The sequence below is a fragment of the Vipera ursinii genome (assembly GCF_947247035.1).
Source record: "Vipera ursinii genome assembly, chromosome: 7".
Classification (NCBI taxonomy): Eukaryota; Metazoa; Chordata; class Lepidosauria; order Squamata; family Viperidae; genus Vipera; species Vipera ursinii.
The window spans coordinates 27,369,809-27,387,182 of record NC_139521.1 but is presented as its reverse complement, the minus strand read 5'-3'; the positions used below and the strand labels follow the sequence as shown (position 1 = coordinate 27,387,182).

General features: G+C 39.5%; 1 protein-coding gene across 1 annotated transcript in view; it reads left to right on the top strand.

Annotated features, from left to right (window-relative positions):
* Nucleotides 1-677: 677 nt before the first annotated feature.
* Nucleotides 678-17,374, top strand: part of HPGD (15-hydroxyprostaglandin dehydrogenase) — a gene marked incomplete at its 5' end in the record, with an annotated part of 28,412 nt that continues 11,715 nt past the window's right edge. The window contains 4 exons of the mRNA XM_083367043.1: nt 678-770; nt 1,814-1,937; nt 9,618-9,724; nt 16,588-16,684. Coding sequence (XP_083223169.1) covers nt 678-770; nt 1,814-1,937; nt 9,618-9,724; nt 16,588-16,684 — 421 coding nt within the window. The remainder of the gene's footprint in view (nt 771-1,813; nt 1,938-9,617; nt 9,725-16,587; nt 16,685-17,374) is intronic.

The window sequence follows — 17,374 nt, the reverse complement described above, 5'->3', positions numbered from 1 at the left end:
AATTCCTGATGGACTGTGACTGGACATTGATATCAGCATGACTTTTAAAACACAAAGAGCTGGGACTATTCATTTTTTTTTCACAGGATCCATTCCTTGCTTTATCATATCATTTATCATTTCTTAAATAACAATTGGAGATAGTCTCGGCCAGGTCAATGATCCTTCTGTATGCTCTTTCATTTTTAGGGCTCTTCATCTTATACAAATGCCTTCTTTCAAAGCTTTGTCCTAACCAGACAGGCCATTCCTTACTGAACGGCAGGAATAGCCTGAGGCATTTGTTGGCTCATCAAACTGAGGCGTAGAAACAACGAGAAGAAATGGGAAGGGGACCGGACGACAAAGATAGCCTGTTTCTTTATCTCCGGAAAGAAACAAAACGCAGAGGCTGAAACACGAAATTCAGACTGGGGACAGCCAGCCGGACAGTCACCAGAAGGGGAAGCCGCGAGTGGAGCTGGAGGAGGGAGGGACAAAGGGAGGCAACTTCAGTGCAGGTGACACCAACTTCGGCTTGCACGGGTCGGATTCAGTTTTCCTTCAGATCTCCGCGCCTGGAGGCTGTGTGGAGGTTCATACCAGCAGCCGAAGGGAATCGCCGGAGCGGGCGCGCAGCTCTGAGCGACAGGGAACCGGTGTCAGTTCTCGTGGGCGAAAGTGCAAAGAGAAGCAAAATGCACCTGAAGGGCAAAGTGGCTCTGGTCACTGGGGCAGCTCAAGGCATAGGAAAAGCCTTCGTCGAAGCTCTGCTGGAAAAAGGTTGTAAGGTAAGGCTGCCCGAGAACGAGTGACGGGGTGCGGGTGAAGAGGAGAGTGGCGACGGCGGGGGAGGAGAGGTATGGGCAGAAAAGACCAGCTAGCACTAGCAGACACTCCACGTTCCTGCGTTGCTTGCCTTCTCGCTCGCGCTGGGAAGCAATGATAGAAGTTTCTCTCGGAATTCGTAAGATCAAACTGGCTCCTCCTTTTTCTTCAACATGCAAGTATCTCGGAGCTATTGGCTTTGTCTCTCCAGTTCTGCGAACTTCGTAGCGCTCGCGGATGTGTGTGTGTGTGTGTGTGTGTGTGTGAAAGAGAGAGAGAGAGGGAGAGAGAGAGAACGGGAGAGGGAGGTGGGGGAGTGGGTTGGAAGCGACAGAATGGGTAGTACTAGTTTCAAAGTGCAGCTTATTTGCTGATACGTGCAGATAATGGGTAAAATCTTCGTTTAATCCTCTTCCGAGAATGTTCGGTATAAAACATTACTGTACTTTTCTGGGTCTATTTGAAGTAGGATTTGGTGTTTGTATTCACAGTTTCTAATTTTAAAATTATTTTAACATGCATGGATAAAAATAGGTATGCATGTTTCCCCCAAATCTTTGGAAACACTAGTGTACTATATAGTTAGACTGGTAATGTATTCCATGTGCACTTAATGTCATGCAAAATTCAACTGGGTTGCTGTCAGGATATTTTATATTCCTTCATTTTTTAAGTTGTATAATCTAAAATTTCTAGGGAATGACACATTTCAAACAGTTGAAATTTACTTAGCCTCCCTTTGAAATGCCTAGGATTTATGTCCTCAAATAAGTTACATAATGCAAAATTGTTAAGTAATATGCTTGCAATTTCTACCACATTTGTTTCACCTAAAGCTACATATTGTACAAATGTAAATATATCAGCTAATCACCACTCTCTAAAACTGCTCTACTTTCTTTCTCTGTTTTATGTCTATGAAAGGTATAACTAATTTTTCCGTCTTCTATGTCAGGATATGCACCTAATTTTATAGATCTGTGTGGAACACTTTTCTTTTTCCTAGGTGGCACTTGTGGATTTGAATGCAGATGCAGGCAAAGCCAGCAAAGAATACTTTGATAAGCAGTATGACCCACAGAGAACTATCTTCATTCCTTGTGATGTTTCAAATGAAGAAAAATTTAAAGGTTAGAGGATTTTTTAAAAAGGTTTTTTGATTCCCTATTTTAAATGTCATGCAGCTGAAATAATAGCAAGTCTTGATCTCCATCTAGCCAAACAGATACATGTTGTTACTTCAGTATGCAGAAGCTGTGTTAATATTTTCTTGCTACCTTAATAAGCCTGGGAAAAATGCTGAAATATCCTGTCATTTATTATATAGAAAATCTATTTATGATAAATAATTTTGCTAAAAGGTCCAAAATTTATATGCAGCTGATAGATGATAATCAAATTGAACAGGTCAGGACCTTGAAACATTAGGAGTATGATTTTATGTCCACTATACATGGAGGTGACATTAGAGCATGTTACAGAGACAGCATTTAAATTCTGTACAGTAAGAAAATCATATTAGACTTGCAGCCTTAAATGTCCCAAAGATGCTTTTTTTGGCAACTGGACTTTGTTTTTCTTTGAAGACATTTCGCTTCTCATCCAAGAAGCTTCTTCAGTTCTGACTAGAACAGAATGGAAGAATTTACATTTCTTGCAGAGAGCTGGTCATTTGCAGAGTTGTAGAGGCCACCTGGAGGTTTATCTATGTCATCAAGGTCACCTGAGTAGTGCAAATGTTTGTGGAGACTTCTTTCAAACCAGCAGTCCTCTCTGTCCAAAATGTGGACTTTGCTGCCTTTGAAAGTGTGGCCTTTGTCTTTTAAATGCAGATGGACTGCTGAATCTTGTTCTGATACTGTATTTTTGTTCTCCTATATTGTGCCATGTGCTTATGAAGTGGTTCTTTTGTTTCCCCAATGTACAGATCTGCACATGGCTCATTGCATATACCATGTTGCTCAGTTTGTGTCTAGGTTTTTTATCCTTGGGGTGGACAAGCTTCTGCCCTAGTGTATTCTTGGGTTTGAAGTGTGCATGTATATTGTGTTGGCTGAAGATCTTCCTGAGATTTTCTGATATTCCTGACAGTGTGGAATGGCTATGTTGCTTTGTTTATTGTTTTCTTTGTCTGTTATGGAGGAGCTCCTGCTGGGTCTTTTTTGAGATTTGATAAAGGCCCACTTGGGATAACCACAGGTTCTTCCTTGATGTGTTTGAGTTCTTTTTTGTTCCCATCTTTTCTGATAGGCAGGCCTTCAGCTTGATAGGCAGGCCTTCAGCTGATAACTTCCATTTTGTGCTCCAGTGGGTGGTGAGAATCAAAATGTAAATACTGATCTGTGTGGGGCAGTTTTCTATAAACTTCACTGTTAAGGGTTCTGTCTTCCTTAATGTGTATTGCACAGTCCAGCTTCAAACTTCCAACCATTGTAATCCATCCAAAAAGATACTATGATGAACATTATCAAAAATTGCTGAGAAATCTAGGAAGAAGATAGTTGGGTACCCTCTTCATCTAATTCCTGTTAGAGTTTATCCATGACAGCTACCAGTGCATTTTCTGCTTCATTCCAAAACTGAATCCAGATTGCCCTACATCTGGATCATTTATATTCCCCAAAGCAGTCTGAAATATACTCTTACCCCATTCTCAGCAATCTTCCCAAGAAGTAAAATTTGGAGACATAACTGAAGTTATTGCACTTCCATGGCTGGACATTTTTGAGAAATCTAGAATTTCATTGTCTCTCAAGCATACACAGCATGGATCCATTGCATCAGACTCTTTTCGGCTTTTTTTTCTAGGCAGGTGGGCCAAAATTACATGCACAAGTGAGAGAATTAAGGTCAAACATAATTTTGTACATGCTATTGAGAGCCATATGCTCAAAAATCCCCTACTGTCAATGTGACTACCAGATGTAGTTTCTGTCATCTCAACAGATTCCATCCACCCAGCATCCATCTTGGAATGAAAGTATATAATTTTCTTCATGAAATGTGTGGACAGACAACTGAAATTTATATTCTTCCCCAAAAGGGTCAAGGATATTGAAGTATATGTATATTTTTATGTATATGTATGTATATATTGGGGGATGTTTTACAGTTGCTCGCAACCACAATGGGGCAGGAGAGCACACATCACACCAGTGCTACCGCCATGAGATGAGGCGAGGCAGATGGGGATTGGAGCTGCCCAACATGACCTATACCCACTTACTCAGGGTTCCCGCAGCCAGGCCATTCCTGGCTTGGCAACCTCCCCACACACATTCAATGACCCGGCTGTCCGCCTGCCTCTTCCCTTTCACTCCCCTCCCAGGACAGACTACCATGCTAACGAGGGTGGACAGGAGAGACCTTCTCATGAATAGGTTAGTGCTTCCAGTTAACCACAATATCAGTTTCTAGTCAGTCCTTTAGTATGGAAGATTCAAAGGAACACACTATTTCGATCAGTGTTTTCTATGTGGAGATGATAAGGCTGAAATGGGTAATCAAGTTGCTGTATTATTCAAATTCTAGACTATTGTTCCTATTAGCTAGGTTTCCAGGAAGTCTGAGCCATTATATGTAAAAGTTTTATAAAAGCCTGTAGAGCAAAGAAAATAGCCTTTGTGATTAAGTTTCTTAGTAATAATATGTAAACTAATTGGGCAGATATATCTGCATCAATAGGCAGTAGAGATAAAATGATATATATTTTGAATCATGAACATATGAAATTTCACTAAAATATAGACAAATTTTATTACTTACTGATCAAAATTGAAATGATGTTTTCTGTGTCAATATGCAATTATAGTTTCTAGAAAGAAGTTTGTATGTAATCAGGATTTATACATGTGATTTGTGAAATATTAACCATATTGACATATTATGAATAAAAACAAATATAGTTTATTTCTGTATTTTGGATCTGGTTAGAAATTTAAAACTGTTCAAATACAGTCTTTTCCAAATCTTAGTATTACTATGGACATTAAATTTTATGTTGCATTATATTTATTCATAAAGAAGATACCATTTCTTTCAAAGAATGTTTTTTTAGGATTTGGTAGCTATAACATAAAAAGTTGTATTTTCTCTTTTACATATCCCTTTGTGCCTACTTCACAAACTACATTTGAACAAGTTTTAAACCCTATCGCACTTTAACTCTCCTTAACCATAGAAAAGAAAAATAATATAGCCTCTAATTACAATAACTAATAACTATTCATATGCTAAATGATACTTTGTAGTCCCATATTTGTTCTGAATAAAATCAATCCATCTTTTCCATTCCACTATATATCTCTTGAACCACTTAGAATGAATCTTCTTTTCAAAAGTTACAGCTCTTATCATTTGTACTTCTTATCTTTCTGAGACACCTTTTTGAACAGTTTCCAGAGGGATAACTGTTAATCTGCTGCAGAAAAAACAAGAGATACTCTTTGTATAAAATTTCTAGTATAAAGACAATAGTTTATTTTTATTGGCTTATAACAGTATTGTGAAAATGGAAAAAAACATTTTAAAAGTTTTCTTAACAGAGTCCATGAGTGCTTAAAATTAAGTCTCAAGCTTACCACCACTTATCTTCATCTAGAGATCCTAGCCTTAGCTTTGTGACATATGGAGCGGAAAAAAGGAAGCTCATTTTCTCAACACAATCCATGCTTTACTATATCCCTCTTTACTCACAGTTTTCTAAGTCAAATATCCCCAACATTATTTCCTTCAGTTCCCATTCAGCTTCATCATTTTGTTCCTTTTCTGATCTTTTTCACCTAAATTTTAAATATATTGGAAACTAGGAATTGTTCAATCTGTTCAGCCAGGTTTTCTTCATTTTTCATTTTTCCAGTTTAAGTACACAGAAACATTTTTTATACTTCCCCTAATATCTAGATGTTTATTTATTTGTGTGAAGACATTTTGGTTCTGATATTTTTTAACTTTTTCCTCATGATTTTCTGTCTGGGATTTGCCTTCCCCAGTAGTTACACAATGAACCAATATTTTCACTGAGCTTTTATTACTGTCCCCAATTTCCTCTTCTGGTTAGTCATGAACAGTTAAGCCATGAACATTAGACTTTCTCCCTGAAATGAAAGTCTATTTTATTTATCATTTCAATACCCTTTAATACCCTTTCTGAATATATAGGAACTTCTTTTACTTCTTCCTTTTCCACCTTTAAATCAAACCTAGAGGAAAATTAAAATACTTCTCTTCCACTATTATAAATAAAAGACACTGATGAATTTTCTCCCAAATGAATTCAGCATATAGTATTTATTATATTAAATAGTACAGTATCTATTTATTTGTATTTGTATTTATTATTTTTACAAATAACTCAAATGGTGAACATACCCAGCATACCTTCCTCCTCCTATTTTCCCAAAAACAACCCTGTGAAGTGAGTAGGGCTGAGAGGTCTTAGCCCAAGGTCATGGCTAAGGCTAAGGCTAGAATTCAGAGTCTCCCACTTTCTAGCATTTAACCATTAAACCAGACTGGCTCCCTGGTATCTAATAAATAGCATTTTAATCCTGTCACACTTTCCAAACACTCTTCAACTAATCCCTTGTAATCCCTGCATTCATTCTTGTAGTTTACTCTTTGCTACCGTAACAGCTACAGAAATCTTCTATCATCAGATGTAGATGCAGTCTTTTTTTTATTAAAAAGTTTTGAAGTACATTTTTGAACATAAACCCCATCGCCCCTTACCCCTAACCCATACCCTAACCCACCCAATACCCCTACCTCTCCCAGCCCTCCCCCCCGACTTCCCAAAGCAGAATACAGGGTATTATTTTCACAATCTTAATCTAAAATATACTAACTAACTATAATTACACTTTAAATCCAGTCGCGCTTTAACTCTCCTTAAACATCATAATATATCTCCATTACAAATTTTCTTCACATATTCCAAATTCTACCATTTCTATCTGATTCAAAACTTTCAAAATCCATTCTTCTATAATAAACAAATCAGCCTTCTTCCAATATCTTAAAGATCTTACATATTCCACTAAATTACTTTAACTTTTAAAAATTGTAATCTTTTACAATTCAACCATACATAATAATACATTGCATCATCACAACCCCATCTTCAACATTTAGACTAACAATTTAAACACATACATACTAATTTTTAAGATCTACTGTAAATACCATCCCCAAATATCCACCATTATTAGATCTTGATTATCCTACGATCTTTAACAAATTCCATTTCTAAATCTTATTTCTATCAAAGTCCTCCATTAATCTCTACTGTTATTATTACTCCTTAAATCTAAATGCAGCCCGTGTCATTCTTTGAATCTTAAGATCTTTAAATAAAACCAAGGATTGCACAGCTTCCGAAACTATTTCTTGTAACTGTTACTCTCCTTCTTCCTTTCCTTTTTTGACTTCTGAGGATGATGGTAAGCCTGCTTTCAATACATTAGAATAAAAATCACGTGCCTTCCCTACTGTATTAAGACAATATCTTTCTCCAGAATAATTCACCACAATCCCTTTTGGTATCTCCCACCTGAACCGAAGCTGTTGTTTCTTTAATTCATCTGTCAGAAAGAAAAAATCTTTCCTTTTTCTCAAAATTCTTGGAGGAATCTCTTTCAGAATCAAAACCTCCTGATTAGCCACTTTAAGTCTTTTATTATAAGAGATTTGAATGATCTCTTTTCTAATCTTTCTCTTTGTAAAATACACAACCACATCCCTTGGCAGTTTCCTTTGTTTAGCAATCCAAGAATTAACACAAAATACTTTTTCTATCTTCCCAAAAAAATCCTCAAGTTGAAACCCCAAAATAGGCGCCAGGGCATCCACCAACGTCTCTTCCAAATTCTCCTGCGGATTTTCTTTCAAACCTCTGATCCTCAGGGCGAATTCCATATCTCTATATTGCATCATCATCATTTCATCTTCAGGTTTTTCCATTTTATTCTCCACTTCACCCATTTTAGCCTCCAGCATCAGATTATTTTGTTTCACTTCTTCCACACATTCATCCAGATTCTCAATACAGCCTGAAAACACTTGAAGTGCCATCAAAGTATCCTCCCTTATTTTCTTGCTCTCCTTTCCAATAAATTCTGCCACCTTCTCAAATATTTTTTCAGACTGAATCTTTAAGGCATCATTTAGAGCATATTGTAAATCTTTTAAAGTCAATACAGAAGCTTTGGGGGATAACTTCAAAGACTGTGTTTCAGATTGATGAACAAACAATGCCTCCGCACTTTTAAAAACGGGTCTATGTGGTTTGGGAGCCATTTATGCAACTAATGACTTTCAATACACACTTTCACTTTCTAGTCCATTTATTACTTTATAGTTAAATTGTGAAATAACCAAATCTTGAAAATAACTTTTTAGCACCTCCAAATTATAACTAGCTTTTTTAAGGTTTAAAAGTCCATTTTATATATTCCTACTCAGTTCAAACAGTCACTTTACTTTGAAGAAAAACACTTTCACTTCTTGTTAAAAAGAAAAAAAATCAGTCTGGCGCCATCTTCCCCTTCTTTCAAAACGATCGTTGGAGCAGGAAGAAAGTTTGAGTTTCAGAGTTAAAGCTTTGTACTTGATATTTATACTGCTCCTGCATCAGCTCTGCTGCTACCATCACTCAAGATGTCAATCAGATCCGGCAGGAGTGGATTCAGCATCTTGTTCTCTTAAAGCAGAAGAGTCCTTCGTCTGGAGCATTTCTAGGCTTCGGGGGGGGAGCTCTACCCCTACCTTTGCCCAAGGAGAAGGGTTTTCGAGCGGCAGAACAGCTGATCGTCGGCTATTCCGCCGCTTCAACGGGATCGAAGGGCCAGTGGTCGAATCTGACCGTCCTCACCGCTGAAGCGCCACCCAGAAGTCCCGATGTAGATGCAATCTTCATACTTAAGGAGTTTGCACAAGTTTGTCCTTAAGCAAACCACCCCAGCATTTTAGCATTTCTTCAGTTGCATTGTTAGACATGCAGCATTAGCATTTTTCAACATTTTCATGTCTATGACATCTTTCTCACTGACATTTTTCTTGAATATTAATATTTATAACATCTTCTATATCATTCTTCACTATATCGCCAAATATCCAACTGGTATTTCTAAAATCCTGCTCCTAGCATTCCCTCATTTCAATTCATACAGCTTCTTTCATTTCTTTCTTCCAAATATTCTTTTAAAATATACTTTCCACTAGCTAAACTGGATGTATTAGTTTGTCACTTGAGTCTTTACAGGCTGTCTAGGAGTTCTGATATATATGGAGCTGGGGGTTCCCTATCTTTTCCGCACAGAAATAGTTCGGATCAAGGTCCATTGTATTCACTGGGGCTTATATGTGGAAATATACACAAACACATACACACACGATACATATCCATCACTGTTTCTTTTGGGGCTAATTAACAGAACCATAGAAAAAGAGTGAGAAGTAGTAACCTAAGGTAATTGAAGATAAGTGGTATGAGAAAGGAAAATGAACTCTATTTCTTACTTTACATCCAAATATCATTCACTACAGTTTTTTCATAACTTTCTATCTTTGAAAACCAGTTTTGCTTTGACCACATCAATTCATAAATGTGGATAAATAAGTGTCTATAAATTAGGGTATGCATTCCATTGATAAAAAATAAACCAATATATAAGATGGATGATTTGAAAAGTCATACTTATATCTATATCACTGTGGATTCACTTGGTTAAAGCAAAATCATAGTTCTAATGGTATTGCCATCGATCATTAAATATTATTATAATGGAAATAAATATCAAATTTCCTTACAGATGCATTTAAGAACACAATTCAGCATTTTGGAAATCTGGATATTTTGGTCAATAATGCTGGAGTAAATGATGAAGCGAACTGGGAAAACACAGTTCAAATCAACTTGGTAAGACTAATACATACTATATTTTTAAAAGGAAAAAAAGAAAAAACAGAAGTGTAGTTAAAAAAATATTAGAGAAAAAAATATTACATTTTTATGGGTTATTTTTTATTTCCAAGTATATATAAAATTAATACTAAGTAGATTTGCTAATTTTTCTACAAGCAGATGTTTCTTAAGCAACTTTTGAATTTGCATGTCTGAGAACAACTGAAGATTTTTATATTAATCAAGCTTCCTGAACTCTTAGTTTTCATGTACAAACCTACTGAAAAGTATTCTAGGGTTGGTTTGTATAACACATCTGTTCACTTTTTATTAATATGAAATTAATAAATGCTGGTATATCAGTTTAACTTTATTTCACCAGGAAAAACAAATTAAGAAATTTGCTCAGGTTATCTTGACTTTTGTCTCTAAACCAACAAGCTCACCTAGCTCCTGCGCTTTTTCTGTGTTTTTGTCCAACTAGAAAAGACTGTATTTCTGATTGAGTAAACCCAAGTACATCTTACTTCTCATTTATGAACCTAAATAGGATAATTTTGCAATTGTCATAAATCCATTTATTTCTGAGTCATGGATTAAGCTGGTTATGCTGATCCTTGGATAAAGAACAAACAGATGATAGTTTAACACTGAGCAGCAATCACCACTGCTGAATTTAACTTTGCTGAATTCTGTGTGTGTGTGAGAGAGAGAGAGGGGGGGGAGGGAGAGAGGGAGGGAGGGAGAGAGAGAGAGAGAGAGAGAGAAATGGAGACTGAGGAAGAGACAGAGAATGCCTTGGAGTCAGTCGTGATCCTGGCAAGAGCCTACATATGTCCCTGAAGGATTCTTGCAACATTTTCAAAAGTGATTTGGCATTTCCTTCTTTCTATAGCTGACAGGGAGTGAATAGCCCAAGGTCACTCAGCTGGCTTTCTACTTAAGAAGGGACTAGAACTCACTGTGTTCATGTCTCTTGCTTGGTTCCTTAAGTTTTACACCAAACTGGCTTAATAAGATTAACTGAACATACAATAACATACAATAAGCTTAACATAAAATTAATTTTATGATTAAAATAGAATCCAGTCATCTGGATTCTAATCAAAAGCATTCATCCTAGCCTCACACTTGCTTTAGTTTAATATGTTCTTTAAAATTAAAATGAATGATACAATATTTCTTTAACAAAACTGTTGGTGCTAACCTGGCATTATTTTATTTTTGCTTTATTAAAATTCTGACTGTAGCTAGAAGACCTCCCTCCTCTACTATCCCCAAGATCTAGTTATGATGAATACTTTAAATTTTCCTTCAGAGTCCAATATATATATATCTTCTTCTTTTGTGCTAGGAATACATACCAGAAATAACTTCAAAGTGTAAGTAATATAATTAACATCACATTAGATAAATGCCATATCAGCAACAATCATGATAAATGTCACTACGCTACCTATTTGTCTAAGACTCCCTTTTCAAGTCAAACACCTCAAGTGTTATATCACTGCAATATAGTACTACTTGCAAAATACTGCTAACTTGTTTAGTGGAAGCATTTGCTTTCTTCTTTTTAATAAACTAGAGCAGTGATGGCAAACCTTTTAGCAGTGCTTTTTTTGGAAAAGAAAAAGGTGCCGGAACTCACACATGTCATACAACCCGCCTTGCCTACCCCACAAGGTTCCATCCAAAAAAGGTGCCGGAACTCCGTTCTGAGCGTTCTATGAGAAAAAAAGCCCTGCCTTAGAGACTGAATGCCCAAACTGCAACCCAATACCCACTTATGTATCGCAGGGTGGCGGGAGGTGGTGGGCCACTGGGTGGTCGTGGCTACAGTGGTCATGGCAGACTGGATGGGTGTGGCCAAGGTGAGTGTGGCCAGCTTGATGTTGCTCCTGGTGAGGGATGCCTGTGGGGGCCGGGCAAGGTTGGGGGAGATCCATGGGGTCTCTGGCAGGTGGGGCAGTGGGCAGGAGGGCATCTTGTTCAGCTGATGGCTTGGAGGGGAATGGGGAAGCTACAACCTCTCCCAAATGCTGCCGTCTCACTAAAGCAGGATGAAAACTCCAAAAAGCGACAAGGAAAAAAAGTTAAAACAGAAGAGTATCTCGCAATGGTTTTCTTCCCCACTTCCTTCTGGCTGCAGTTTAAATATGTAAAGACCACAAAAGAAAAAAATGTAGCTTTCTCTCATTTTAATTCAGAAGGCAGGAACGGGAGGATTGGGAGGGTTGTTTGTTTCAAAGGAAGGGAAAGAAAGGGGCTGGGGGAGTGCGGCAGGTGAACGGCAATGGCAGAAGGCTTCTGGTATGCAGGGGGGCATTGGGGGAGCATTCTCTTTAAAAGAGCAAAACAAGGCAAAAAATAAAAATCCCCCACTCACTCCATCTCCCAAAAATACAATAACAGAGCTTTCAATGTTACAAACAGTCCTTGGAGGCCATCTGGGTGGGCTCACTGCCCCTCTGACTGCCCCCTCAGACACTTGCCAGAGCCTCTTAATTGCAGAACGTTGGGTAGGGGGGTTCACCCTCTTGAGTCAGGGGTGCCAGCTCAGCAGCACCAAGGCGGATTGTCTTAACTTTATTACGGTCATAGACCAGCAATAGAAGTCACTTTTTACAATATATTAACAAATAGTACTGACATTAATAATAAATAATAACATCCCTGTTAAGAAAATACATGTTCTCAAAATGTTAAGGTCACTCCCTAGTTTATATGAGTGAAAAGCCGATAAGTATGTGAGTAAATATAATGTTCCAAAAATTGTTAAGAGATATCTCCAAAAAATTGGCACAAGTTGACAACTATAGTTCTGTAACCAATTTTTCCCTCGTGGACATTGCAGCAACAAAGAATTTTGCCACTGCATGCGTGGTAGAGGGGTTTGAGTCCTGGAGGAAAAAGTCTACATACAAATTGTCTGCCTTCCTTGGCAATCTCTCTAATAAGGGGAGAATGTATGCTGACCTATAACCTCGGTATAACTCACAGTACAATAAAACATATGAGATATCTTCGACTTCTCCTTTACCACATATACATACCCGTTCTGCTATTGGTGTTCTCTTATACCTGCCCTGGAGGAGTGCTGAGGGGAGAATGTTAAATCTGTCTCTGAAGAAAGCTATTCTTTGTTTTGGGAAGGTCAGATCATTTAGATATCTTGCTGGTTCCCACACACCCTGTTTGATTCTATCCCTACTGTGGAGAGGCAATCCAAGGTGGATTGGCACAGTCTGTCTTACCCTCCTGTCACTCTGTGTGTGTGTGTGTGTGTGTGTGTGAGCTGTATTAGAAAAATGCCCGTCCAATGCCCAGCAGGTGCTGCCAAGGTGGCTCATCTCCTTCCTTTGGGGAGAAAGGTGGCCACCATGCCCTGGGGACTGGGGGACCAGGGGTTGTGGGGGGGAGCTTCCTAAGCCCCACAGCTGTTCCAAGTAGGGGAGGAGAGTGGGGAGGTGCTGTGCTGGGATCAGGACTCCTCGTGCCCTCCGCTGCCTGCCTGCACTCTTCTGCTGCAGATGCTGTGGCTCCACTTGCCTGGCAGGGCAGGGGTGCGCTCACACACAGGGATGTGCATGGGGCTGCTGCCTCCCTTGCCATGCCATGGCTGGGCATGGAGCCTCCTCACGACTTCTTCCCCTGGAGAGATCAGGAGCACCCTCCCTGCCTACCACTCATCCCAAGGCAGCTGCTGCCATCCGGCACTCTCCAGCCCATTGCCGGCTGGCCGGATGTGCCAAGCTTGGGTCTCAGGTGGATGGAGGCTGGAGGGGAGCGAGAGCCCTGGCTGCCTGGCTCTTCTGCCTGAGGACATGTACAGGGAGAGGCACCGCCTGGGGATGGGCTAGTGGTGGGCGCAGCGCTGCCCACTGGGAGAATCTGACCAGCCCCAGCCTGGAGGGGGGGAGAGGCCAAGGGAGCCCAAAGGGAGGCAGGTGTGGTGCTCAGGGGTAGCCGCTCTCCCCTCTTTTCCCGTGCTCCCACAGAAGGCCTGGCTAGCTTCAGCATCACCTGGGCAGGCCTGGATGCCCAGCAGTGCTGGTGGGCCCATCCTTTCTTCCTTCCTTCTCCCTCCCCTCCTTCCTTCCTCTTTCTCCCTCTCCAAAGTCCAAACTCACCTGTCCTCCTTCCCCTGCTAGCCTTCTGCATAGTGCAAATGGACGCTGCATCCTACTTGTCTTCTCCAAACTGATGCCCACCATCACTTTCAAAGGCCGTCTGCTTGCTCACTCGCTCTCTCACTACACTCCTACCAAAACCTGCTTTTATAGGTTCCCCTCTCCCCGCCCAGCTCTTGCAGCTGTTCCTGTGAGAGCGCTGCTGGATTCAGTTTCCCTGCCCTCTCCAGTTCCCACTAGTCAGGTGCACATGGAGAGGGGGAGGGGAGCTTCCCTCTGGCATGTGTGCCAACATAAAGGGCTCTGCGTGCCCAGTCTGGCACATGTGCCATAGGTTTGCCACCACGTAACTAGAGGAAGCTGTACCAATCAATATATACTGTAGATAAATATATCTACTTTATCTATAAATATATATTTATAAAATATAAAGTTCTTTTTAGGGATGGAGAGGTGGATATATAAACTGGATAAATAAATAGCAGATGAAAAGAAAATACATAGATCATAATTTTAAAACAATTGTTAACAATACTATTAATAGTGAGAGGAACAAAGGCAATAAGAACAATCGTGATAATGTTTATGATACTTAAATGAAGATATTAAGGAGGAAATACAGGTAGTCCTTGATTTACAATCACAGTTGAGCCCAAAATTTCTGTTGCTAAGCAAGAGTTGTTGAGTGAGTTTTCCCCATTTTACAATCTTGTTGTGCATTATGATATGATTATAAATAGATCTCTGTCTTAGTTCATACTGGAAAGCAGAGCTGGAAAGCAGGTTAGTGAAGAAATGCTTTCAGGAAGAGAGGAGCTATACGGTGGTGCACCAAACTCTACAGCAGCGCTGGGAGAAGCGGCACAAAATGGGGCTGCCATTTCCAAAACCAAGAAGGGAGATGCAGGGCGATGCAGGGTGGCAAGCAAGTGCTCTTCTCTGTTCTGCATCGATGCATGGAGCTGCTTCCCTCCATGTTCTCCATTCTCTCCGGTGGTGGTGACAGAGGGCTAGCAGAGGGATGCGACAGAGAAGGCTTGCACCACCAAGTCATGGCGCAAGCCACAGGAGAGTTGGCGGAAGAGGAGGTGGCAGCTGCTGCCGGGCAGGTGATCTGTGGGGCAAAGTGCAAAGAAAGCCCATCCAGTGTAGCACAGCAGTAGCAGAAGCTTTCTCAGTCACTGCCCCCCTGGCTCCAAAACAGTGGAGGGGGAACCAGGCCTACCCCACCCATCCTCCATAGCATGGCAGTCTGGCTCAGGAGGGGAGTGAAATGGAAGGTCACCAAGCAAGGAATGGCCTGGCTGGGAGGGGCCCTGAAGTAAGTGGGTATGGGGCGTGTGGGGCAGTTCCACCCCTCCCCCACCTGCCTCACTTTGTTGTGGCAGTTGCTGTGCGACATGTGCTCTCCTGCCGCATTATGGCAGCAAGGTGGGATGGAATTGGCAGGATCCTAACCAGGGCTTATTTTGGAGGTAGGGCTTAGATGTGCTTATGTTTGTGTGTGTGTAAAATTGCAATATTGCTATTCCAAGTAAAATTAATAACTAGTTTTGTGTGTGTGTGTGTGTGTACACACACACACACACACAAAACTAGTGTATATATATATATATATATATATATATATATATATATATATATATATATATATATATATATATATATAATGAAAAGTGAAGAATATAGTTATCTTACCATAAGTTAGCTTAGTATTCTGAATAATAGATAGGTTGATTGTAGATTCCTTTGAGCTAGGAAATCAGAATTAAATTAAGGCCATCTGAATGCAATGTTTGTTTTCTGCTATGATATTGTTGTCCCACAAAGACATTTTTATTTTTAAAAGATATTCATTTTCAGGTTAATTATTTATAGTGCTGACAGTTGACTTATATATGTCTTCTCCTCCCAATACATACTTGCTTTTGCTTGCCTATTATCGCTATTGATTTTAATTATTACAAATTATAACTGCAGCAGAAGGATTATCCAATGCATCCTAAATGATTGTTGAGAGTGTTATGCTGTTTGATAACTAACTTCAAACAGTTCTTCCATGTCTATTGTCAATGTTAAGAACAGAAGTAGTCATTACACTACTGGCTCAGGAATGTCAGCAGTATTATGGATTAAGTATGGATTAAATAATTAATTCATAGAATAATATTCAAAACATGACACATTGAGTCACTGACATTTTCAGAATAACTTCTTCAATATATGTTTGGTTTTAACTGCATATCCATCTGCTGATTTTTTTTCTGTGTTATCTCCCCAGTCATGAAACCATTCAATTTTGACTGAAACAAATAGTATAGCATAAAAGTGATAATAGTCTACAAGACTATTTTAGTTACCCATCACAAGGAACCATTGCTTTAAATGAAAGAACAACATATGGAAACAGATAGTGTGGAGATATGAGGAAATTGATAACAAGCTTGAAACGTCCTACATGATTGAAAGGTGTGGAGCTCATCTGTAGTTAGTTGGCAGATATCAAAAATGCCTCTGAAATCTATTAAGCAATCAAAGAACACTCAGAATCATATATGTATTAAAACAAAAAATATATTACAAAATTGGAAGCAGATCAAAAGAAAGATTTTGCTTAGAATGAGAAATAATGGGCCATGAAGAGGAAAAAAAAACATTGGATACAAGTTGTACACTGAAACATTATTTTTAAAAAACAGCTATGAGAATGAAATATACCTGATAACTCATTTGTATTTTCTACATCAGATTTCAGTGATTAGAGGAACATATATTGGACTAGAGTACATGAAAATTGAAAATGGTGGCAGTGGAGGGGCTATTATTAATACTGCATCATTAGCAGGTAAAAATATACTTTATACCTTATTTTTAAGGGCATGAGCTTTTCCATAACATTTACCGGTAATTCCCAAACAGAATGTAAAATCTACATCCAAACCATTGTAATCATCTACAGCAGCAGCATTAAAACTAGCAATAATTAAGATTTTGAGGGGGGCTCTAATTCTTTCTCTTTTCTGAAGCTTTTTCTAATATAGTTTAGCCAGGTGAAAAGTTATATCACCAACCATCATGGATTTAAAGGTAAAGGTAAAGGTTCCCCCGCACATGCATGCTAGTCGTTTCCAACTCTAGGGGCCAGTGCTCATCTCCGTTTCAAAGCCGAAGAGCCAGCACTTGTCCGAGGACGTCTCCATGGTCATGTGGCCAGCATGACTAGATGGCAAAGGCGCACGGAACGCTGTTACCTTCCCACCGTTGTGGTCCCTATTTTTCTACTTGCATTTTTACGTGCTTTCGAACTGCTAGGTTGGCAGAAGCTGGGACGAGTAACAGGCACTCACTCTGTTACGTGGCACTCGGGATTCAACCCGCCAAACTGCCAACCATCTGATTGACAAGCTCAGTGTCCTAACCCACTGAGCCACCACGTCCCCATATCATGGATTTAGCTGGTCCTTATTTGTGAAATTGTGAAGCATGGGAAAACATTATTATTTGGTCTACATACCCAGAATTTCAGGCTGCGTGA